The following is a 25,825-nucleotide window of genomic DNA, read 5'->3' on the forward strand; positions in this document are numbered from 1 at the left end:
GTACACAGAAACATCTCGGTACTATAATCATTTTTGTGATTGCTACCTTACCCATCAATGACAGGGGCAAATCCCTCCAGAAGCACACTGAACTCTGTATCCCTTCGACCACCCTGTCCATGTTGAGACCCAGAAAGTGTTCCGCTGGTTGTGCCAATCTGATCCCTAGATATCTAGGGGGATCCCTCGTCGAGGGCAGGCCCACCTCCGGCAGCGTATCCGCCGGTCTGCACGACAAACTACCCAATGGTAGCAATTTTGACTTCTGTGGATTTATTCGGAGGTGGGATACCCTACTAAACACTTCCAATACCCTCAACAAGACCAGGATCGACTCTGTTGGTTGTCTGCAATATACCAGGGTATCGTCCGCATACATTGAGACCACGTGGCGAGTGTTCCCTACCTTAATGCCCCTTTCACCTAGTCGCTTTCTGAGCATCTCTGCTAACGGCTCCATAACCATCGCGAATATTAAAGGGGAGAGTAGGCACCCCCTCTTTCATGTCCTCATTTTAGCTTTATATATTTTAAAACACCGATTCCCGGTGAACTTTCAGTATTCGGGGGAGCTTAGGTAGTTATTACAGCGTTCACGCTTCCCTCCACACCTTAGACTCTGTTCTACATGGGCGGATTGTTTTACAATACTCAGATACCACTGGGCTTTACTTAATGATTATATGTTACTATGCCTATCTCAAGTATGTTCTTCACACACGGGGCAGTAACGGTATCCAGCTCACTGTACACGTTCCCCATTCCCTTTGGCTTTATTAAGAATGTTGTCATGTTTCTGACATGACCTGCTTATGCGCTTATGCTCTATGGTGCCTACCCGCATATTCATTTTAATTTTAAATTTATATTATATTCTGCCATGACCACTCTGCTACACTGTTACAAGGACCCAGCATTTGGTCTCAGTGTGCAGTTTATGAGGATTGGGTGCCTCTTGGTGGCACTTCTTCTGTACCTTTTTCCTTTATGTAATGGCACTCTAATCACAGATTGCCGAGGACTTTCATTATACAGCATGCCTTGCTGCTTAGTATCCTCTCCGCCAGTAGTTTCTTATTGGTTTTTTGCTTACCTCGTTTTTTGTCATTTTAATGACCCTTGATCTTCTGCTCATTATTTTCCTTTATTTCTCCTTTATTTCTCAGGCTCTTACACATTAGCCCTTATCATGGAGGCCCACACCGCATTTCTGTGACCGTTTACGATCTGGGAGGATATCTGACCCCATTTCCACCGCGAATGTTACATTTCAACATATACTTTGGTAGGTACCCTGGTATCATATTGTATTACCATGATAGGAAGTACAGATGTCTTTTTATATAGCGCCCAGTATACGTAATTAATTTTTGGGGCACACATTTTGCTCGTTAGTTATGATTATACGCTCTCAACTGAGCAGGTCTCCACAATAGTGGACGGTTAATGGAAGGCCATCACCCTTGGCCCATGTAACTTGGAAGTGTAATTTTTTAAAGACTTTAGATCCATAACTTTAGAGGAAGTACCAATGATGTACACTGTAGCTCATGACGAGCTCAGCTCGTCATGAGCTACAGTGCTCCAGTGCTCATGACGAGCTAAGCTCGTCATGGCCTTTAGAACGCTCGCACGCTGGGCTAATTCCCCTGCTGTGCTGAGCGTTCTAAAAAAACGGGTGCGGCCGTGACGAGCTCAGCTCGTTATGAGCACAGGAGCACTGTAGCTCATGACGAGTTGAGCTCGTCATGAGCATGGGAGCACTGCCCGCGCCCCCCCTGCCCCCAGCACAGCGGGGGAATGTACCCAGCAGGGAAGGGGTTAATTGTGTATTACTGACTTTCCCTCACATCCCACCAAAGACATGACTCGGGTCCCTATACAAACTGTTATATGTTTCCAAATGCCGCTGGTATGCTCAGATCTGTTGGTCTAGTGTTTGATGTAATCAGCACCTGGGATCGTTACTCTTCTCTTTGGTGTCTGACATGATTTTATTGTATGTTGCACATGTGTGTCTTTTTAAATGGGTTTTTCTAAAATGGATTTTCACACGTGTGGCTTTGATCCCACGTTTGTAAATAGCATCCTTTGTTGTTCATATAATGAGTTTTTTGTAATGAATTATTTGTAATGAGCTTTTGTAATGACTGTTAGTATTGTATATAGCGGTTCACTGTAAAATACACATGGCACTTACGTATGTCATTTATGACTTCCTTTCCAGCCCTGACGAAGTTCATTCCCCGAACGAAACGCGTTGGCTGATGTTCTGTTTTTGTTCATTTGGATAAAATTAAATAAAGGATGATACCAACGAAGGAACTGATTCTGCTTCATTATTGAACGTTACTATACTCTGGTAGTGCACCGCTCCATTGCTTTTCTAGTAATTCTACAATTTACAGCATGCCTTGCTGCTTAGTATCCTCTCCGCCAGTAGTTTCTTATTGGTTTTTTGCTTACCTCGTTTTTTGTCATTTTTGATGACCATTGATCTTCCGCTCATTATTTTCCTTTATTTCTCAGGCTCTTTCACATTGGCCCTTATCATGGAGGCCCACGCCGCATTTCTGTGACCGTTTACGATCTGGGAGGATATTGGATCCCATTTCCACAGCGAATGTTACTTTTCAACATATACTTTTGGTAGGTACCCTGGTATCGTATTGTACTACCATGATAGGAAGTACAGATGTCTTTTTATATAACGCCCAGTATACGTAATTAATTTTTGGGGCACACATTTTGCTCGTTAGTTATGATTATACGCTCTCAACTGAGCAGGTCTCCACAATAGTGGACGGTTAATGGAAGGTCATCAACCTTGGCCCATGTAACTTGGAAGTGTAATTTTTTTAAGACTTTAGATCCATAACTTTAGAGGAAGCACCAATGATGTACACTGTAGCTAATGACGAGCTGAGCTCGTCATGAGCTACAGTGCTCCGGTGCTCATGACGAGCTGAGCTCCTCATGGCCTTTAGAAGGCTCGCACGCTGGGCCAATTCCCCTGCTGTGCTGAGCGTTCTAAAGAAACGGGTGTGGCCGTGACGAGCTCAGCTCGTCATGAGCACAGGAGCACTGTAGCTCATGACGAGCTGAGCTCGTCATGAGCATGGGAGTGCTGCGCGCGCTCTCCCCTTCCCCCAGCACAGCGGGGGATTGTACCCAGCAGGTAAGGGGTTAATTGTGTATTACTGACTTTCTCTCACATCCCATTAAAGACATGACTCGGGTCCCTATGCAAACCGTTATATGTTTCCAAATGCCGCTGGTATGCTCAGATCTGTTGGTCTAGTGTTTGATGTAATCAGCACCTGGGATCGTTACTCTTCCCTTTGGTGTCTGACATGATTTTGTTGTATGTTGCACATGTGTGTCTTTTTAAATAGGTTTTTCTAAAATGGATTTTCACACATGTGTGGCTTTGATCCCACATTTGTAAATAGCATCCTTTGTTGTTCATATAATGAGTTTTTTGTAATGAATTATTTGTAATGAGCTTTTGTAATGACCATTAGTATTGTATATACCGGTTCACTGTAAAATACACATGGCACTTACGTATGTCATTTATGTCCTCCTTTCCAACCCTGACGAAGTTCATTCCCCGAACGAAACGTGTTGGCGGATGTTCTGTTTTCGTTCATTTGGATAAAATTAAATAAAGGATGATACCAACGAAGGAACTGATTCTGCTTCATTATTGAACGTTACTATACTCTGGTAGTGCACCGCTCCATTGCTTTTCTAGTAATTCTACAATTTACATAAGTAAAAATTTACTGTACCTGGCTCTTTCCTTAGAATCATTGTAGATCTTAGAGAAGATCCGATTTTGTTCTTCCAAAAAGTTACTGTGCACTTCCTTTATTGTCCTGCAATTGAAAAAAAAAAAAGTTCAGTGAGGTACAAGCATGGAAGGCCCACACATAGGAATAGGGTACGGGTGATATTGGTGACCACTGATGGGTCCAAAAGCTCCCATAAAATGTACTGGTTGAAGCTAACTCCCAAACTAGCACCATTTCTCAATATTACAGTGTGCAGAGAAGAGCAGACAACACAATGCATTGTGGCCATCATTGGTTTCAGATCAAACAATTTCACTAGTATTACAAGTAAACGCGAATAATAAACAAAAACATTCTATTGTAGTCTGCAATACAAACTACCTTGGTAGTTATTCTTTTGGGCCTAGCATCTCTCTAACAAGCCAACTTTAATTATCGGGCAGAACCATTGTCATTCACTAAGAAGATGGATACTGCTACCAACCCTGACTCACTTCAGTTTGACCCCGTTTATCTCTCTCCTTTGCTCTCTCTTTACATCTCTTGCTCCATATTTCTCACTTTCCTTTTCCCTTTGAATTTTAAACATCAGCATATCAACTGTACAAAAATGAAGCCCAGATTTAACAAGCAATGGCAAAGCCAATTGGTTTCGCCTATGCGAATTGAATGAATGAATGAATATTAAACTTGTATAGCGCAAACTTAGCCCAAGGGCATCAAGGAGATGCAGAGGACCACGCACAGCCAGAAAAACATGCTCATATCAAAGTTTGGGTGAAAAGCCAGGTTTTCAAGGCCCTGCGAAATAGAGAATGAGACACAAGACCCGATAGTCTATCAGGAAATGCGTTCCACAGACTAGCAGCAGCGGTGGAGAAGGCCCTGCCTCCCCAACTAACCTTTTTATACCTAGGGACTACCAGCAAATTTTTGCTGGCAGACCGAAGCTGTTTGTTAGGGGAATAGCGCTGAAACATTGCTTTAATAGCATCGGGCCTAAACCATAATAATTCTATCAACTTTGTCAATGTTTTTTTCATGCTGCAAAGCAGTTGAGCTGCTGTGCAATATAGCTTAAGGTCTAAAAGAAACCTTTTTTATGAATTTTTATTCCAGTCCGGCACTCTTTTCTTCGACACTCCGGATCAGGCTTGGGAATGGGCAACTGAGTGCCGGCTGATGCAGCAACCCACCACGTCCCAAGCTGCGCCATTCTTGGAGAAGGAGCGTACTGGCTCGTTCTTCTGCTGTTGGCGGTCTCAGAAATCCCAGGTAAAGTGTGGGGCTAATGAGGATGGCTCGGGTCGGCCCGGGAGGAACTTACCTCGAACCCAGCTTCACCGCTGATTTTTCTCTCTGCAGAGGTGGACTTGGGTTCCTCATCCCAGCTTTCCGGAACGGCCTGACTTCGATGCTCCTTCTCCATTTACACTGTCAGTAGTTTTTTGGGGGGCAAGTTAGGAGAGACTGCCAGAGAGGATGGTTGGACTTGCTTCCCTTCTTCTCTCGGTGGGGGCCCTAGCCCAAATGACTCTCTTCTCGTTCTTGTGCTTCTGTTGGATACTGAGGGGCAAATTAACTTCTATGTGGTGTACTTTCTTGTCAGGTGCTAGATCCTATTGCACGGGCGCCTATGGACCACAGAGATTTCCTAGCCCTTAGTTAGAGGTTTTGGGTCAATTAGTTAGGGCGACAGATACTTCCTGGGCTGAAGTGTGGGGTGTGGGGGTGTGGGTGGATAGTCTCTGAGCCAGGTTTTTTTGACTGTTCTGGTTTTAACAATGTTTTTCGCTTCTAGATTGGTAGCGGCGACTACGCAGAAGACAGCTGTTAGCTTAATATTGCAGGGTGCTGCAGGCCCTCGGGGCATCATGTCCCCTCTTGTTTTGGGCGGGGACTACTCCTTATTTTTCCGGCTGCGTCATGAACCCCCCTAAGATAACAGTACAATGCTGGAATGTGAACGGCCTCCTGGACCACATTAAGCGTTCTGCAGTTTTACGATATATCAAGCAACATAGGCCAGCATTCGTTTTCTTGCAGGGGACCCATTTACTAGGTCTGAACTGCTCCTTTCTGGGCCTTTTAGCTATGACAGGGTTTACCACTCAGGCTTTACACTTAGCTCCAGAGGAGTCGCCATACTGCTGCACAAATCTCTCCTCCTAGCAGTTCCAGCTCAGGGATGCTGTGTGGGTATTGAACGGCGTATGGAAGCAAGGCATTATAATTTTTTAACCTGTTATGTCCTGCTGCCCCTGTTCCAGCTTTCCTTACAGTCACTGAGATCCTTCATACTGATTCCCCAGAGCGTTACAGTAATTGTAGAAGATTTAATGTGCTTTCTAATCCAGTTCTGTGCACCTCCTCCGCCCCTTATCCTTCCAGGCGTTCCCGGTCGGTCTGGTTGTCCACGTTAGCAGATTCGCTGGGCGTCTACAAGGCCTGGCACTCCTGACATCACACCCAAAGGGTTTCCGCTAACCAATCTGCCGTGCATGTTGCAGAATCTGGCACAAACTTGGTGTGGTTACCGGCAGCGCATCTTCTCTCACTTCAATCGGTGCGCATTCTCTTGCGTGGTATTTTGGATCATGCCCCGCTGTTGTAGTCATGAGGAGCTCAACTCACATCCTGCGCCCAGCCTGGAGGTTCAATGCATGGCACTTGCAAAGCTCTGAAATTGAGGCCTTTGTTGGGTAGGAACTACGTCTGTTTTTTAGCTTGATGTGGGTCGGTAGCCTCTGTGGCAACGCTATGGGCGGCTATTAAGCCATCCTTGAAAGGCCGTAATAAAGGTTACGTTCGTCGGTAGAGGCGCCCCAAATGGCGCGCCTGACTGACTTGGAAGCCCAGATAATACGTGTGGAAGCTACTCTCTGCCGCCTGGACACTGAGCATTCCCGTCGTCTACTAGCCATAGCCCGTACAGAACTGCGGCAGATTTCTTTAGAGGAAGCCAGACTGTGTTGGAGGGCCTCTACGTAGAGGGTAGATGCGGACAATAAATCTGGTAAATTATTGCATTGGCTGACAATCCCGTGTGTCTCCGACTGAGTGGTTACGGTAATTCGGGACTCGTTGGGACGTCCCCAGGAGAAGCTTCCTGTAATTGCTCGGACCTCTGCTGACTTTTATCAGGGGAAGTCGCAAATCCCCTACTAAAAGTATACCGCTGCCGACTATACCCAATGTTTCTGGCCCAAAAGCTGGACCAAGCCTTGACGCTTGAGGAGGTGAGTACCACAGTGTCGGGGTTGCAAGCTGGTAAGACAGCCGGCCCGGATGGGTAGCCCATTTAATATTACAAATGCTTCTGTAAGGTCCTATGTCCCCATTGTCTGAATTTGTATATAGCCGCTTTGCAGCAGGGGTCCTTTCCACCAGAATTAGAATGTGCTACAATAGTCGTCTTGGCCAAAGAGGGTCTCTCTAGGGACCAGAGTTCCATCTACTGCCTAATTTTGTTGATTTACACTGACATTAAGATCCATGCAAAAGAGTTAGCTGCACGGCTTGGCTAGGCCCTGCCTCACCTGGTTCACCTAGATCAGTGTGGATATATGTCAGGCCGTAGCTCACGCCACTGTATTAGGAGGGTCCACGTGGGGCTGTACCGGGCACCAGACCTTGATGGCACTCTGGCCCTCTAGCTAATTGATTTCACAAAAGCGTTCGATACAGTGTCTTGGGCCTTCATGGATTGAGTTCTCTGTCGGTATGGCCTGGGAGAGGGGTTCCATCATATGGTTCAGCTTTTATTGACTGACTGTACAGGTGTAGGTGAATGGCACATCCAACATATCGATTGGAGATACATTCGCTGGATAAAGATGGCCTGCTTGATCTCTTATATTGAGCATATCTACCGGGTACATTGCCTTCTTGCACTCATCTGTTTGAGGGCGGCCTTCGCGTCTCTGGTTGGGACCACTGCCTAACCCGAATGACTCTTCTATGGCGGGGAAAATGGCTTGGTCAGCTCTCAACCCTGGAGGTTTTATGCCATGGGATCGCATTGGAATCTCCTACCTGGGAGATGTTTATAAGGGGCGGAAGTATTAGGTCATTTCAGGAGTTAAAAGCTAAATACTCTCTGTCTAACTCGCAGTTCTTTTGGTACCTCCAAATGCCCCACGCCTTGCAAACACATGACTCCCAGAATGATTCAATGCCTGAATTCAGTCCGTTGGACACAAAGATTTTCCATGGGGCAACTTCAGCGATTTATCAATCGCTAGTGATCCACGCCTCAGAAGATCTTGAGAAAATCCGGCAGAGGTGGAAGGAAGCTTGCATGGCACCTAGGGAGCTGGCGATCTCGATGCGGCTGGAAGCATGGAAGCAACAGAAACCGCCGACTGTTAGAAGCTGACGTGCAGGTGTGGACTGGTGCTCTCATTAGGAAAAGCTGATCTTTGAGGTTCGAGGCTGCCCTAAGAAACATGAACTTATATGGGGGAAATTGTGCGACTACTGTGGTCTATCGAGATGAGAACACAATGTTACATATTATTGACGATCTGGCTTGCTGTTATGTTATGCATGTACATCGACCAAGTCTTGCACTGTGTTATGCTGTGCCTTGCTGCAAAACTTTCAATAAAGTAGGTTTTAAAAAATGTTTAAAACAACATTTCTCTGTAAAATGGCTGTTATAGACTCTCAGACATCAACCACATTAAAATTAAATGAAAGGAAACCGTATTTGAAAGAATCCATGCAAGAATTATTCAAGGTCAACAGGGCAAGACTCGCAGAACAGACTTGGCTCTATCAGGGGACCCTTAAAGGCTGGGCCTGGAGCAAGAGCCTACTTTGACCATGCCTTAAAACGTCTCTGCACATGCGGGAGGCCACAGCGAATGCCGTACAAGTGGGGAAGCAACAAAGTGTGACTCAGGAAGAGGCTGCAAGTCCACGAGGAGGAGAGAGTCGGACTGCAGTTCACATTTTTTTCAACACAAGCTAGGATAGAGAAGACAGTCTGCAGATGCATTATTATGGAGTGCTTGTTTGTTAATGAAAAGAAAGTATCTGCAGAGTGAGTAGCCAGAGGAAGGACACTGGCCAGTAGCCAGTAGCCAGTGACCGGAAGGTGTACTTGGTCCAAGCTCCTTGGCATGGACAGCAAAGCAGAGCAGGAAGTGAAAGCAGATAACATGTAGAGGACGTGCTGGCCAATGAGAAGCAAGTAAATTGGAGCGATGTTGGAATCAACGAGTGGTAAGTTCAGGTGAGTCTTGGATGGGTTTTAAGCCCCTTTTAAGATTTATTTTTTAATACAAGAAATTTTGCAAGAACAGCACAACCGCAGTGCAGGCGAAACCTAAAGCGCTGTGCAGGCGAAACCTAAAGCGCTGTGCAGGTGAAACCTAAAAAGGAATTAAGTGCCACACTAATGGTACAAAGTGAAGTACGAATGTAGACAATATAACTTTTCTGTATAGGTTGGCCCTGCATGTTGGGCTTGACTACACCGTGGTCAAATGGAGAATAACAAGTACCTTGATAGTCACTAATGGATTATTTATTAAGCTTGAAGCCTCACCATATGACTTTTGCAGCATGTGTGTATTTGTGACCGTAAGGATTGAATTGCTTCTTCTTGTGCTTTTATCCCACAGGACAACCAAGGTTAATCACTCACACTTGGAAGTCACCAATAAATACCATCTAAATGTATAAAATAAACATTGCTTTTGGAGAACATCTAGTTTGTCTCCAACTAGCATCCCAGAACAAACCCAAAGTCAACACACAACCCTACTATATACATTACTGACATCTTTCACCACACTCAAGACATATATTAGATACCCTTCATAAGGACTTTCATCAGACATCCAACTACATTCTATACCCAGCAATACCACATACATCACGGTTCTTATCCAGCACACAAATGGGTACCTCAGGCAGAGCTTTAGACAGAACTTATTCACCATCATACACACAACAGCAGAGCCATATAATTGGCAAAACTCTGCAAAATCATTGACACTGTCACACACCACGCAGATGGAAGCCCTAGAACACACAGATAAAACTAACAGTAAAATAATAACACAAAGCACTGCACTATAGAACAACCGACCTACATTGTGAGACATATTTAACAAGCACTGGCGTTGCCAATAGGTCTCGCAGTAGGAAAGTTGGAGCTATTACAATTGCAAATAACAATGCCTTTTATTTTTGTTTTCATTTTAAAAACATAAAGGGCTTTGTCATTTACAAAACCAATAGCTCCAACTTTCCTACTGCGAGACCTATTGTGCACTGCACAGTATGGGTGAAAGTGGCACTGCGTGGGTGTGAGTGGCTTTGAGTGAGTGGCGTTGCGTGGGTGAGTGGCGTCGCATGTGTGAGTGTTGTTGCGTGGGTGAGTGGCGTTGCGTGGGTGAGTGGCGTTGCGTGGGTTAGTGGCGTTGCGTGGGTGAGTGGCGTTGCGTGGGTGAGTGGCGTTGTGTGTGTGAGTGGCGTTGTGTGTGTGAGTGGCGTTGTGTGTGTGAGTGGCGTTGTGTGTGTGTGTGAGTGGCGTTGTGTGTGTGAGTGGCGTTGTGTGTGTGAGTGGCGTTGTGTGAGTGGCGTTGTGTGTGTGAGTGGCGTTGTGTGTGTGTGAGTGGCGTTGTGTGTGTGAGTGGCGTTGTGTGTGTGAGTGGCGTTGTGTGTGTGAGTGGCGTTGGGTGTGTGAGTGGCGTTGAGTGAGTGGCGTTGTGTGTGTGAGTGGCGTTGTGTGTGTGAGTTGCGTTGCGTGTGTGAGTGGCATTGCATGGGTGAGTGTGGCGTTGCGTGTGTGAGAGTGGACTTGCGTGGGTGTGAGTGGCGTTGTGTGTCTGAAAGTGGTGCTGTGTGGGTAAAAGTGGCACTGCGTGGGTGTGAGTGGATTTGGGTGAGTGGCGTTGCGTGGATGAGTGGCGTTGCGTGGGTGAGTGGCGTTGCGTGGGTGAGTGGCGGTGCGTGGATGAGTGGCGGTGCGTGGATGAGTGGCGTTGCGTGGATGAGTGGCGTTGCGTGGATGAGTGGTGTTGCTTGGGTGAGTGGTGTTGCTTGGGTGAGTGTGGCATTGCATGGGTGATAGTGGGCTTGCGTGTGTGTGAGTGGTGTTGTGTGTCTGAAAGTGGTGCTGTGTGGGTGAAAGTGGCACTGCGTGGGTGTGAGTGGCTTTGCGTGAGTGAGTGAGTGGCGCTGCGTGGGTGAGTGAGTGGCGTTGCGTGGGTGAGTGGCGTTGCATGTGTGAGTGGCGTTGCATGTGTGAGTGGCGTTGCGTGGATGAGTGGCGTTGCGTGGATTTGTGGCGTTGCATGTGTGAGTGGCGTTGCGTGGATGAGTGGCGTTGCGTGGATGAGTGGCGTTGCGTGGATGAGTGGCGTTGCGTGGATGAGTGGCGTTGCGTGGGTGAGTGGCGTTGCGTGGGTGAGTGGCGTTGCGTGGGTGAGTGGCGTTGCGTGGATGAGTGGCGTTGCGTGGGTGAGTGGCGTTGCGTGGGTGAGTGGCGGTGCGTGGGTGAGTGGCGTTGCGTGGAGGAGTGGCGTTGCGTGTGTGAGTGGTGTTGCTTGGGTGAGTGACGTTGCTTGGGTGAGTGTGGCATTGCATGGGTGATAGTGGGCTTGCGTGTGTGTGAGTGGTGTTGCGTGGGTGAGTGGTGTTGCGTGACAACTGCAATAATCTGATCTTCTATGTTTAAAAGCTTCTATATGTTAAAGACGCTTAAAAAAATAAAAAAGTTTTTCTTTATCATAGTGTTTGTTGTTGTTTACGCGCCAAACATTTTCAGGGCTCGGCTCGTGCATGGTCACATTGACTCCTCAAACTCTCGGCTCGCCGCTTAATTTTGGGCTCGCACATATCCAATTCTAACTACAACCCCCAATTCAAACGTGGGCAGAGCAACGCGACACTTAAAGCAACCCACGGAATGGGACAGCGCTCCTCAGCAGTTGATTACAGAACACATCCCCCGCCCTCATGTGTCTGCTTTAGGCATAGGCGAGGGACAAGGATAGGTTATGCGAGAGCGAGGGAGAGAAACGGAAATATTAGGTGTGTTTACGTGAGGGAGAACCAGAGGTCGGGAGATGGGAGACAATTTAAGAAGGGGCGAATAGAATATGAGTAGGAGAAAGAGGGGCAAAGTGAAACATAACAGGGACGAGGAGAGAATGGCATGGGAGAGAATGAGGAAGCAAGCAACGGAGGCATAAGCATAACGAGGGACAGCGGGAGAGAAAGGTGAAGAATATAAAGTGTTACAAAAAAGTGGAGACAAATTAAAGGGGCAAAGAGAGCGAGATAGAGGAGCGGGAGAATGAGTTAGATAGAGACAGAAGAAACAGAGAAGAAGATGGCGCTAAAGAAAAGGATTCAGTGAGAAAACGGGGGGGGGACGAGCAGTACGATACAAACAAAACACGAGAGAAAGATCTAACACGGAGTCAGACAGAATGATCGACAGTACAACAAAAATATACAACAAGACGGAGGGGAAGGCAGAGAAGGCCAGCTAGCTCAGTGGCAGACAGTTTATCAACCACGGAATGGTGAAAGGCCGGACTTGAAAGCATGTGGTGAAATGGAAGTAAACCAGACGGCAAGGCTGTGATTGCGTGGAGAGAGAGGGGAGGTGCTGGTGTGGGAGGGGGGAGGAGTGCTGCTAAGGCAAGGCTGTGATTGCGTGGAGAGAGAGGGGAGGTGCTGGTGTGGGAGGGGGGAGGAGTGCTGCTAGGGCAAGGCTGTGATGGGCGCTAAAGAAAAGGATTCAGTGAGAAAACGGGGGGGGCGAGCAGTACGATACAAACAAAACACGAGAGAAAGATATAACACGGAGTCAGACAGAATGATCAACAGTACAACAAAAATATACAACAAGACGGAGGGGAAGGCAGAGAAGGCCAGCTAGCTCAGTGGCAGACAGTTTATCAACCACGGAATGGTGAAAGGCCGGACTTGAAAGCATGTGGTGAAATGGAAGTAAACCAGACGGCAAGGCTGTGATTGCGTGTAGAGAGAGGGGAGGTGCTGGTGTGGGAGGGGGAGGAGTGCTGCTAGGGCAAGGCTGTGATTGCGTGGAGAGAGAGGGGAGGTGCTGGTGTGGGAGGGGGGAGGAGTGCTGCTAGGGCAAGGCTGTGATTGCGTGGAGAGAGAGGGGAGGTGCTGGTGTGGGAGGTGCTGGTGTGGGAGGAGTGCTGCTAGGGAAAGGCTGTGATTGCGTGGAGAGAGAGGGGAAGTGCTGGTGTGGGAGGGGGTAGGTGCTGAGGCTGGGCTTGCATGCGATGCGCGTGCATGTACACGGGAACTGCATGAAAACCGCGGGGCTGAAAGCCCTTTGGTTTGAAGATGTTTTCGCCACTTGAATTCTCGCTCCGCTCGATGCGCTTGCGCACATCGATAGGTCGCGAGACCTAAAAAGCACTAACTCCACCCCCCCCCCCCCCCCCACTCTTTTGATTTTTGCACTACCTTACCCAAACTATTTCGAATGTTAACACTGTACAAGCTGAGAAAACAAACATGTATTCCTGGTGTCTTAAATATTAATGCTTCCTTGCATATGCATTTCACAATGTGCACTGATACTTTAAGGAATCAAATTTGAATTTTATTTTTATATTAACCTGCAGTGCTCTCCGACATGAATATGCAAGCTAAATGTTATGATTCTCATAGATCTAGAAAACATTTTATTTGAGGTGTTGCACCTGCATGTTTCGTGCATCTCATAGTAGTAAAGCATCGCCTAATTTTCTGTATTGGAAAGCAGGCGTCTTATTTTAGGAAAATAACAAATTCAGCAGTATGTTTTGTATTTTTATCTGATTCCAGATCTTCTCATGTTCCCCCAGTCAGTAGATCATACCTCCTGGTTATAAGGTGTTTTTATTGATGTAACAGTTTCTGTCACACGTACTGAACGAAAAGTGTATAAGAACCGTTTGAACTTACAATTTAGCATTACATGCTCCAGCTGACTTTTTTGAGCAAGAGTGCTGGTTGAAATGAAAGTTGGCACATTATTGTGCGCTGTGCCTTTTGCTGTTTCTGCATTAAACTGTGTGAGACTTTGAGGTATCTCGACATGTCACATTTTATTTTAACAGAAGGTGCAATGACAAGCAGGAAAACTCCTCTGCAATGAAAGGAGATCGCTGGACTGGACTCCACATGATGATCCTAAGGGGAGGGAAGAGTTTCTCCCGGGGCAGTAAGGTGGAACACAGACCAGCAATAGGCCTGGTGAACTGGCAAAACAGTGCGAGCATGCTGAACCAACATTTCTAGGTAAAATCCACGATTTAGAGCAAATTGGCTTTAGAAATAGTGCAGTGATGGGGCAGATAGGCAGGAGTGGCAGGACCTGAAACACAAACCCTTGAAGGATGAATATGTGAGATAAAGAGTGTCTCTGATCCAGCCACTCTGGCACCTTCACAAGCCCCAGCGGGTGTTGGCTAAAAAACAAAAAGCAGTAGCTTGGGAGAGCATGGTCCGGGCCCCACCCGGAACAATAGTCAGCACTTGCACAACCGTATCTGACACAGTATGGGAATATTAGGTCAACAAGCACGAAGTGTTCACGGACTGCTGTGTCAGGCTGGTGAGAGAGAAAATCTGCTTCCCAAAGGTATCTAGAGTCTTGGATTCGCTATCTGGTGTGTGATAGGGAACACGCCGGGATTGATCTGGGAAGTTGAGGTCTCTGGAATGGGGTACTGGGAGGGGAAAGCTGGATCCCCAGTATCAGGGCGATACCAGTAAGCTATGGTCCTGTGCAAAGAAGTGCCTTTTCCAGGGCTTGACAAGACATCTTAAAGCCTCTAGGGATCCACCGGACTCTGTGCACACTATACCTTACTTTGGTATAGTACATACAGAGCCAGATTCCCACACCCACCCTCTCTGCCTGCACTCCCACCACTGCCCAATGCTGCCCCCTCAGCTTTGCATCGTTACCACCTTCGCCCGAGGTAAGCAGCCATCTTTCAAGATACTGGATTGCTTTGTGATTCCTCCCTCTTCTCTTTGCCGCTGCTTTAAGTGTTTGGTTGGTGATGAGATACATCCTTGGTGTAAAATGGGTAATTTTACTAAGGCCTAACTCTGCTGAACCCATCTGCGGGTACAGCCTCTGCTCTGCCTGTGGGAAAAACCCGTACGGGCTGCTTCTGGAAAAATACAGGTAAACTATTAATCTCTCTTTTTGCTGGATTTCCAAGCAGTTGCTCGTAGATGTGCGGGGTATCTTCTTAAAAAGTGTGTCTATCACACATAAGGGTACTTGCCTTGATCTAGTCTACCATGGGCCTCACCTGCCAGAGGTGTGCTAGCATATCCCTCACTTCTTAGCAGGGCTTTGAACAGTTTAACAATCCTCTGGGAAGGATCTGCTTAGACATGAAACATCTTCCACTGAAGGATCCAGCATTAATCTGCGAATACTGTAAAGAGAACATATTCTATATTGCTCTATTAAATATTGCACATGTATAGCACATGGCTACCTGAAGGCCTCACAGTGCTGTCAGTGCAAGTCGTCTGTTCCAATACTTCAGAGGGGGGCCGTTCTGAAATAGCCAGGTGTTAAGCAATTTCCGGGGGTGGTGTGGGGGTGTTCTACAGCTTAACAACATTAAACATAAAGGACCGTCACCCCATTTAGATCTTGTGATAGAGGGGCATATGGCAAGAAAAGCACTAGAACAGGAAATGGTTCGCCCAGGGACATAACGGGAAATCAGGGAATGGGCGAGTGCTTTAAACTTAATACGTCTGCTACCGGGAGCGAATGAAAAGATTTGAGACTATGGCAGGCGGAGTGATGTTTAGGGACATTGAAGAGAAAGCGAGCAGCTGCATTCTGCACTACCTGCAGTTTCCTTAGGGTCATTTTGGGGGCCCCTAGGTAAATGGGATTCCAGTAGTCTAGGCGAGAAAGTATGAGGTCCTGGATCACTAGCCTCCTGAAAAGAAGTGGAAAGAAAAGATTGATTTTTCTAAGCATCCTAAGAATGCCAAAGCACAGTATTGCGGGTTTTGTTGCCTGAGACTCCAGATTTAAGGAGGGATTCCAGCCATATACCCTGGCTTTTTATGGCTGGTTTTGGAACAGGGCGATACAAAAGGGGATGATGGATGAAGCGTTTGAGCAAATCAAACACTCACCCCCTGTCAACTGGTCTGGGTTTAATCCATCACCATTATTTAGCTCACTCAGCCACCCCAGTTCAGACATGGCCATATGCAAATCAGTCTGACCCTGTGCCTCATGGGAACAGTTCAGCCCGAACTGCCAAGCCATGTCTTCCCTGGACCGGAAACAAGCATCCTGGGACCGGTTTCGGATTCATAATCCTCATCAGCCAGGCTATCTTGAATCCAGTGGCCAAGGGAGCAAGGGACTCACGTCTGAGCATACCCTGCCAACTTAGGGCGAACAAAGCTATACAAAAGGGGATGATGGACGGAGCGTTTGAGCAAATCGAACACTCACCCCCAGTCAACTGATCTGGGTTTAATCCATCACCATTTTTTAGCTCACTCAGCCACCCCAGTTCAGACATGGCCATATGCAAATCAGTCTGACCCTGTGCCTCATGGGAACAGTCCAGCCCGAACTGCCAAGCCATGTCTTCCCTGGACCGGAAACAAGCATCCTGGGACCGATTTCGGATTCATAATCCTCATCAGCCAGGCTATCTTGAATCCAGTGGCCAAGTGAGCAAGGGACTCACGTCAGAGCATACCCTGCCAACTTAGGGCGAAGAAAGCGATACAAAAGGGGATGATGGACGGAGCGTTTGAGCAAATCAAACACTCACCCCCAGTCAACTGATCTGGGTTTAATCCATCACCATTCTTTAGCTCACTCAGCCACCCCAGTTCAGACATGGCCATATGCAAATCAGTCTGACCCTGTGCCTCATGGGAACAGTCCAGCCCGAACTGCCAAGCCATGTCTTCCCTGGACCGGAAACAAGCATCCTGGGACCGATTTCGGTTTCGGATTCATAATCCTCATCAGCCAGGCTATCTTGAAACCAGTGGCCAAGTGAGCAAGGGACTCACGTCTGAGCATACCCTGCCAACTAAGGGTGAACAAAGCGATACAAAAGGGGATGCTCCGTCCATCACCACCCCCTTTTGTACCGCTTTTGGCCGCCATAAGTGTGGCAGGGTATGCTCAGACGTGAGTCCCTTGCTCACTTTGCCACTGGATTCAAGCAAGCCGGGCTGATGACGGCTGGAATGCCAGAAACTGGTCTACGGAAGCTTGTTTCCGGTCCAGGGAAGACATGGCTTGGTAGTTCGGGCTGGACTGTTCCCATGAGGCACAGGGTCAGACTGATTTGCATATAGCCATGTCTGAACTGGGGTGGCAGAGTGGGCTAAAGAACGGTGATAGATTAAACCCAGATCTTTTGACTGGGTGTGAGTGTTTGATTGATTCAGATGCTCCGTCCATCACCACCCCCTTTTGTACCAGTTTTGGCCGCCATAAGTGTGGCAGGGTATGCTCAGACGTGAGTCCCTTGCTCACTTTGCCACTGGAATCAAGCAAGCCAGGCTGATGACGGCTGGAATGCCAGAAACCGGTCCTTGGAAGCTTGTTTCCGGTCCAGGGAAGACATGGCTTGGCAGTTCGGGCTGGACTGTTCCCATGAGGCATAGGGTCAGACTGATCTGCATATAGCCATGTCTGAACTGGGGTGGCAGAGTGGGCTAAAGAACGGTGATGGATTAAACCCAGATCTTTTGACTGGGTGTGAGTGTTTGATTGATTCAGATGCTCCGTCCATCACCACCCCCTTTTGTACCACTTTTGGCCGCCATAAGTGTGGCAGGGTATGCTCAGACGTGAGTCCCTTGCTCACTTTGCCACTGGATTCAAGCAAGCCGGGCTGATGACGGCTGGAATGCCAGAAACCGGTCCTCGGAAGCTTGTTTCCGGTCCAGGGAAGAAATGGCTTGGCAGTTCGGGCTGGACTGTTCCCATGAGGCACAGGGTCAGACTGATTTGCATACAGCCATGTCTGAACTGGGGTGGCAGAGTGGGCTAAAGAACGGTGATGGATTAAACCCAGATATTTTGATTGGGTTTGAGTATTTGATTGATTCAGATGCTCCGTCCATCACCACCCCCTTTTGTACTGGTTTGGGAACAGGTGCAGGTTGTTGGCAATTTGCCCAACCCAAATCAATCAGAGGATTGTGGTTATTGCCAAGAATCAGGAGCTCAGTTTTGTTTCCATTCAATTTCAAACAGAAGTTATTCAACCAGGGGGCAACCTTCTCAAGGCAGGGGCCGAGGGTGGCAGAGTGAGGTTGAGGGTCTGAGTGAGAAAATAGATCAATTGGGTGTCATCCGCAAACGTCATAGTACATAGCTAGCATGATATTTAGAAAGAGTGATTTTGACCTTTTTGCAGAGAACATTCCTTTAATATCCCTCCCTTATGATTGCCGTCCTCCCACTGGACTGTTGTTTCATAAGCGTCATCAACAAGAGGGCTATGTAAACTGAATTTACGGATCCCAAACCTAGCCATGGCGGCCCCTGGACTGAAATCTGTTATCCTGCTATGTCATGTCTGCAATGAGATACTTTGGTGACCACCCTTTACGGCGAAGGCAGGGCAGGCAAGCTGCTGCAACTGCAAAAAGATTATTTTCTGCATTCATCCCAATGTATGGCATACCCTTTGCTTTGCATGAAGCAAGTCGTAATACAGAAATCATGGAAGAGATTTTAACTCCACTCCATTACCTTTCAGTTAGTTGTGCATGTCAAAATGCTGATGAATATTAGGAGGGCACTATATTGCATTTAAGCAACAAAGGGAGTGGTTGGCTATGCTGTTGTAGGTTCTGGATATTGCACACATCTCCCCAACCCCTCCCTAAGCATACACCAGCAAATAGGTCACATTCGGGATAGAGCTCGGAAACTACACAGGCTTCAGAACAGACTAGATTTCAATCTCAGTGACATCTGGATGTGGCTGGGTAGAATTTTTTGGTTTTGGGGACATGGAATGAAAATATTTGAAATATTCATTTTTATTGTTTTAACTGTGATTGTTTTTATGGTCTAATAAAATTTGTAATGAGCATCATCCTACGCACTTGGGAAAATAAAGGCCTTGCGAAAATAAAGGTCTTGCAACAACCCCTACACTTGCCACTTTTGAGGACGAGGAAGACAGTGATAATGAAGATGTAAACGCCTCCCGGAGAAGCTATAACTGTATGTTCCAGTTGAAATAATTATGAATGCTTCCTTGCACAAATATATCACAACATGCACTGATATCGTACATAATCAAATTTGAATGTCATTTTTATATTAACATGATGTGTTCATCAGCCTTAACATGCCAAGTTTCACGACTCTTGTAGCTCTTGAAGCCATTTTATTTGCGGTATTACATCTGGACATTTCCTGCATTTCCATGTGAAGCCTAGCTTCACTTTCATTATTGGCAAACAGAAGCATAATTTTAGGAAAATAATTAATTCAGTAGTATGGTTATGTATTTTTCTCTTCCAGGTCTTCTCACGAAGATCCTGCCTCCTGCACATCAGCTAGTTTTGTTGGAGTAACAGTGCCTGTCACTTGCTTATGCTTAATAGATTTGTATTGATAAAATGGTGTACAAGAACCATCTGAAATTGAATACATTTTAGCATTAAAGCTCCAGCGGGTTGTTTGAGCAAAAACTATGGCCAATTGAAATGACAATTATCGCCCTAAATTCAATGCTTTTTGCTATTGTTATATTAATTAGACTTTTAACCCCTTCCATGCTGATGACGGCCGGGAGCCGTCATGGCACACAGTTTTCGCGTGCTGATGACGGCTCCCAGCCTTCATGACCGCACCCGCGATCGGAATGTGCTGCACAGGCGCAGAATCGTGGCCGCGCCCAAGGGGTTAAGCCTTCCAACATGTTGTGTTTTATTTTGACAAAGCTCTCACAGAAAACATCAGGCACTATCAAAAAGGGATTTCACCAGGTCAACTGGCAGCCTTCCCACAAACACAGAAATGGGCAACAGATAGAGAATACCCTACAGTGCCCTTGACCCAGGCTCAGTGTAGGCCGCTCCCCACACTGCTTGCTACCGCTCGTTTTTGTGCCACTGTTGCCACTGCCTTTTCGCTCCCCTGCTTAACTGCCATGTTTTGACTTGCTTGACTGTTTCTTTCCCCCCCGCTGTTTACCACTGCTCAATTTCTGCCCTTTTCTCTTCCCTGTTTAACTGCCGTGTTTTGACTTGCTTAACTGTTTCTTTTCCCCCCGCTGTTACTACTGCGCACTTTGTTTGTTGATTGTTACTGCCTTTTCTCCCCTGCTTACTGTTGTTCCGTTGCTCTGATTTGTTTCAATTTGCATCCTGCGCCGCTGTGTCCCCCGCCGTGCTCGCTTCCGCTGTTTCTTTTCCCACCACTGTCTCCCCTGCGGCCCTGCCCCCTCAGCGTCCATTCACCTCCACGCTCCCGCCTCCCAGCTGCTCCTCCCTCCCTACTCCCCTTATATGGAGGGTGCGCCTAAGTCAAGCCCGTCTGCGCCCGTCCGTGCCTGGACCACGCCCAGCGCCGGGACCCCTGGCCTCCTCTCAACGCCGGACAATCACGCACCTGCTGCCTGGCCGCCCCGAAGCTCACCCAAGGACCCTTCTCCTGCTTGAACTGCAGCTTCACCAGCATCCAGCCTGCCAACCCACCTACCGAAGAACCCAACCTCCTCAGATGCATCGTGCTCAACACCCGCTCTGCCCGCAAACACGCCGTCGAACTCTGGGACCTACTCGACACCAACACCTCAGACGTCGCCTTACTGAAGGAGACCTGGCTGAACCCCTCCTTGGCACCCGACATCGCCATAGCCATCCCGGAAGGCTACAAGATCACCCGCAAGGACCGTGCCAACGGAGTAGGAAGAGGAATTGCCATCGTCCACAGAAACACTCTCAAAATCTCGACAGACACCGAAGAAACCCTCAGCACCGCCGAACACCTGCATTTCCAGATCCAAACCGACCCCAACACCACCCACAGAGGTACCCTTGTCTACAGACCTCCCAGACGCCGACCGCAGTTCAGCGACTCCATCGCCGACTTCATCAGCACACACGCCCTCGCCTCCACGTACTACATCCTCCTCGGGGACCTGAACTTCCACCTCGAGAACAACAACAACTCCAACTCGTCCACCCTGATCGACAACCTCGCCAACCTCGGACTCAGACAACTCGTCACAACACCCACCCACTCTGCCGGCAACACACTTGACCCCATCTTCTCAGCAAGCTCCCACGTCTTCTTCAACCACACCACCGAACTCCACTGGACCGACCAACGCTGCATCCACTTCACCTTCCGGAAACCCACCACTCACCACTGCACCCAGCAGATGCCTCACCGCCGCTGAAGCAAAGTCACAGAGGACCAGCTAACCACTGCCCTGGCCCAGAGTCCACCCGCAGACCCGACCGACCCTGACGCCGCAGCCCATAGCCTCAGACAGTGGATCGACGACTGCGCCAACACTCACACCAGCAAGAGAGCCAGCTGGTTCACTGAAGACCTCCAGGTCTCCAAGCGAACCTGCCGAAAACTCGAAAAAAAACTGGACCCGTGAACGAACACCGGAAAGTTACACAGCCCACAAGAACGCCACCCACAGACACCACCACCTCATCAGAACCACCTTCAAAGACCGACTAGACAACAACGCACACAACAGCAAAGAGCTCTTCAATATTGTGAAGGAACTCTCCAACCCCAGCTCCAACACCAACGACATCCAACCGTCACAAGACCTGTGCGACTCGCTGGCCACCTTCTTCCATCGCAAGATCGCAGACATCCACAACAGCTTCATCGCTGTCACCACCCCGGCAGCCGATGAGACCCCCGCTCGCACGACCACCACCAGCACCAACCGCCTGCTCGCCTGGACCTACATCAACAACGACAACACAATCAAAATCATGAACACCATCCACTCCGGATCCCCGGAAGACCCTGCCTACACCGCATCTTCAACAAAGCCAGCAGCACCATCGCACCCCATCTCCGGAAAACCATCAACATCTCCTTTGAGACAGCGATCTTCCCAGGCAGCTGGAAGCACGCTTAGATCAACGCCATAATCAAGAAACCAAAGGCGGACCCCAAGGACCTCAGGAACTTCCGACCCATCTTCCTGCTCCAGTTCCTGGTGAAGGTAAACGAAAAGGCCGTCAACCAACAACTGACCAGCTTCCTCGAGGAGAACAGCATCCTGGACCCGTCCCAGTACGGGTCCCACAGCACCAAAACTGCCCTCATTGCCGCCACCGACATCAGGTCCCTGCTTGACAACTGAAAAACCGCGGCCCTCATCCTCCTGGACCTGTCAGCCGCCTTCGACACAGTCTGCCACCGTACACTTCGAACATGCCTCCACGATGCCGGAATCCAAGAGAAGGCCCTGGACTGGACCACCTCCTTCCTCTCTGGCAGAACACAGAGCGTCCGCCTCCCCCCTTCCGCCCTGAAGCCACCGAGATCATCTGCGGCATACCCCAAGGCTCATCCCTCAGCCCAACGTTGTTCAGCGTCTACATGGCACCGCTCGCCCACGTCGCACGTCCTCAACATCATCTCCTACGCTGACGACACCCAGCTGATCCTCTCCCTCACAAAAGACCCCCACACTGCTAAAACCAACCTCCACTGTGAAACATAAAACGACAAACATGAACATTGCCGACGCCATCTTGCTTAGCGAAGGCCTCTGCGAGCGCGTAAGCGGCAACCATTTTAGATACCGCGGCCATTTCGTACACTGCTCGTCACCTGTGTGTCACCCTGACCTCGCTATCATCACCCGCGCTCTGACTTAGCCCGAGCACACATACTGGGGTCGTAAAACCATGTCAGCATGACAATGCCCCGGAGTCACTTCCCGCGCCAAACCCACTTGTCCTTTCATCCTCCGCGCACGGACAGGCCCCTTTGATAACCTTCTCCACTGCAGATGGCTACTCAATCCGGTCCCAGGCACTAACCGACCCCTGCAGACATAGTTTATTACCCACATACGAAAGAACTTGCTTCACCAACAAAGGGGCCGGAATTTAATCAGTGACACAACCCCTTAGATCTGACCGATCCCACATGTTTTAGATCCTGTTGGAATGTCCAGCTGCGAGATAGCAATCAACTGTTAGATCTGGGTGGAGGGACGATTGCTGCTGGGTTTGTGTGGGAACTAGCTTGAGGAGGGGATTCCAAGGATGTTTGACCATGCAATAAACTGATGGCAAGAATGTTTGACCATGTAATAAAGTGACGAACCTGTGTATATAAGGCCGAGCCACTGAGATGCAGTTAGAGCACCTCCTGACGATAGCCCCGGGGTCCGATGTGATGTACTCTCCTCTGGAGTAATAAACCTGTTCTTCGCCTTCCAGTTTCCAGCGCCTGCCTCTTCATTTTGATCACTAATCTTAAGGTGAATTAGAGGTGGTTTGCTCCAAGCGGCATTGAAAGTCTTGGGAGTCTCGCTGCTTTTCATCACCACGAAGGAATGAAGGACTTCGCCGACTGGATGAGGAACAGCTGACTGAACCTGAACTCAGACAAGACGGAGGTCCTCATCCTCGGATCTACCACCTCAGCCTGGGACGACTCCTGGTGGCCGACTGCAATAGGAGCACCCCCCACGCCCACCGACCAGGCACGCAACCTAAGGGTCATCCTTGACTCCACCCGGTCCATAACGAAGCAGGTCAACGCCGTCTCCTCCTCCTGCTTCAACACCCTCTGCATGCTTTGTGGTATCTTCAAGTGGATCCCCACCGAAACTAGGACGATCACCCAGGCCCTCGTCAGCAGTAGACTGGACTACGGAAACGCACTCTACGCAGGAGCACCAACCAAACTCCTGAAACAGCTCCAACGCATCCAGAACGCCTCTGCACGCCTGATTCTCAACATCCCTCGCCTCAGCCACATCACACCCCACTTGAGAGACCTGCACTGGCTCCCCCTCAATAAGAGGATAACTTCAAACTCCTCACCGATGCACACAAGGCATCCACAACACCGGACCAGCGTACATCAACAGCTGACTCAGCCTCTACACCTCCACCGCCAGCTCCCCTCCGTAGACCGCACCCTCGCCACCATCCCTCGCATCCAAAGAGTGACCGCCGGTGGCAGATCAGTCTCCCACCTCGCCGCCAAGACCCTCCCCATCCGCCTGAGGCAGACCGAGGACCTCCTAAAGTTCAGGAGACTTCTCAAGACCTAGCTCTTCGGACAGTAGTAGCCCTTCACCCCTCCCCCCCTCCCCCCAGCGCCTTGAGATCCTCACGGGTATGTAATGCGCTTTTTAAATGCTATGATTGATTGATTGAGTGCCATAACTTTAGATGTTATGCTATACGAATGCGAATAATACAGCATAATCATTTCAGAGCACACAATATTTAGGATAGCCCTTGATCATTTATCTGGGAAAATGAGGAGGTATCGCTCTGTTCCACCTGTAACCGCTCTTCAGCTGTGAACCCACAGATAACAGTTTCTGTAATAGAAGGCACGATGAGGGTGTAAAGTCTCCTGCTTCCTGGGACTTCCTGGGACTCTCTCTGGCTTGCACAAGAAAGCGCTTCAATGCCTTGTCAGGGACAATAATCGCTACATAAATACTTTCCCAATGCAATAGCTAGATGTTAGTAAAATTGATGTTCGGCAGGTCACACACACTCGCCACAATACATGAAAGGAAAAGGCCAGGAATAAGAAGTCAAACATGCTGAATTTGGTGTAACAAATATCAATTCTGCACGTCATACCTCATTTCCATGTGAAAACCCGGAAGAAGAGGTATTTACCATACACAGTAGAGATCACTTACAATACAGTGCATATTCAACAGACTAAAGTGATTTCTAATGCTCTGTCAGTCTCATATTCCATAAAGCCCTTCTGCACGCATACTTCCACTTCGTCCCCTTAGCTCTTCTGCCTCTTTCCTCACTAGATGCCTTCACAGTAAAAGAAAAAACACTCCTGACCCTCAACTGAATGTCATATACCTCAATCGAATATGTGCTCAAACAAATATATGAATGATTGAAGTTAGAGCACACCTAATCTAAACTCTGAGAAAGATACTCAAAAGTACACATGTATGCGTGCAAATCAGCTAGAGCAGTGGTTCCCAAACTTTTGACTCCTGAGGACCCCAATTGAGTCACCACTGGAAGCCGGGGACCCCCAAGAAAATAGTATGAGTTACATTTCAAATATTAAAACAGTAATTTGAAAAAAATATAAACGTGTGCACACAAAACAAATACTCAAAGTTCTAAGGATTTTGGGGCCAGATGTACGACCATTTCATTTAGCACCTCGCAATTGGCAACACATTGCGAGTAGCATATTGCGAGTCGCTAAATGAAATGTACAACAGTGTGTTTAACACTGGGATTCCCAATGGGGTCGCAAATTGCGAGGTTCGTTAATATTAATGAGCCTCTCACAATTTGCGACCCCATTGGGAATGCCAGCCCTCCCAGGTTTGGTGGCCTGCTTGGCTCTGCAGGCCACCATGTCTGGGACTGCTTTTAAATAAAGCAGTTTAAAAAAATGCAGCCCATTTACAATGCATTTAAAGAAAAAGAAAATGAAACGTTTTCGTTTTATTTTCTAAGGGCAGGCAGAGGTCCCTGGGCCACTGCCTGCCCTTAAAAATTATTTTGCATGCATTTACAAAGGGGAAGGGGTCCCCCTCGGGACCCCTTCCCATTTGCGAATGCATTACCATCTACTTGAAGTAGGTGGTAATTGCGAGTGTTTTGCGACCACAAAACATTTGTACATGGTTTTGAGACTCGCTATTTGGAAGGGAATGCCCCTTCCAAATAGCAAGTTGCAAAATCTATTTAGCGAGTCGCAAACAAATTGCGACTCGCAAAATAGGCAATGTACATGGCTCAATAGGTTTTTGCATGCGCAAACTGGTTCG

At 48.2% G+C, this 25,825-nt stretch overlaps 1 protein-coding gene across 1 annotated transcript in view; it reads right to left on the bottom strand.

The window, feature by feature from the left end:
* DNAJC4 (DnaJ heat shock protein family (Hsp40) member C4) overlaps positions 1 to 25,825 on the bottom strand; it is a 493,550-nt gene that overhangs the window by 63,683 nt on the left and 404,042 nt on the right. The window contains exon 6 of the mRNA XM_086938148.1: positions 3,795 to 3,881. Within this exon, the coding sequence (XP_086794274.1) occupies positions 3,795 to 3,881 (87 nt within the window). The remainder of the gene's footprint in view (positions 1 to 3,794; positions 3,882 to 25,825) is intronic.

This window comes from Lissotriton vulgaris, chromosome 9 (genome assembly GCF_964263255.1).
Source record: "Lissotriton vulgaris chromosome 9, aLisVul1.2, whole genome shotgun sequence".
Classification (NCBI taxonomy): Eukaryota; Metazoa; Chordata; class Amphibia; order Caudata; family Salamandridae; genus Lissotriton; species Lissotriton vulgaris.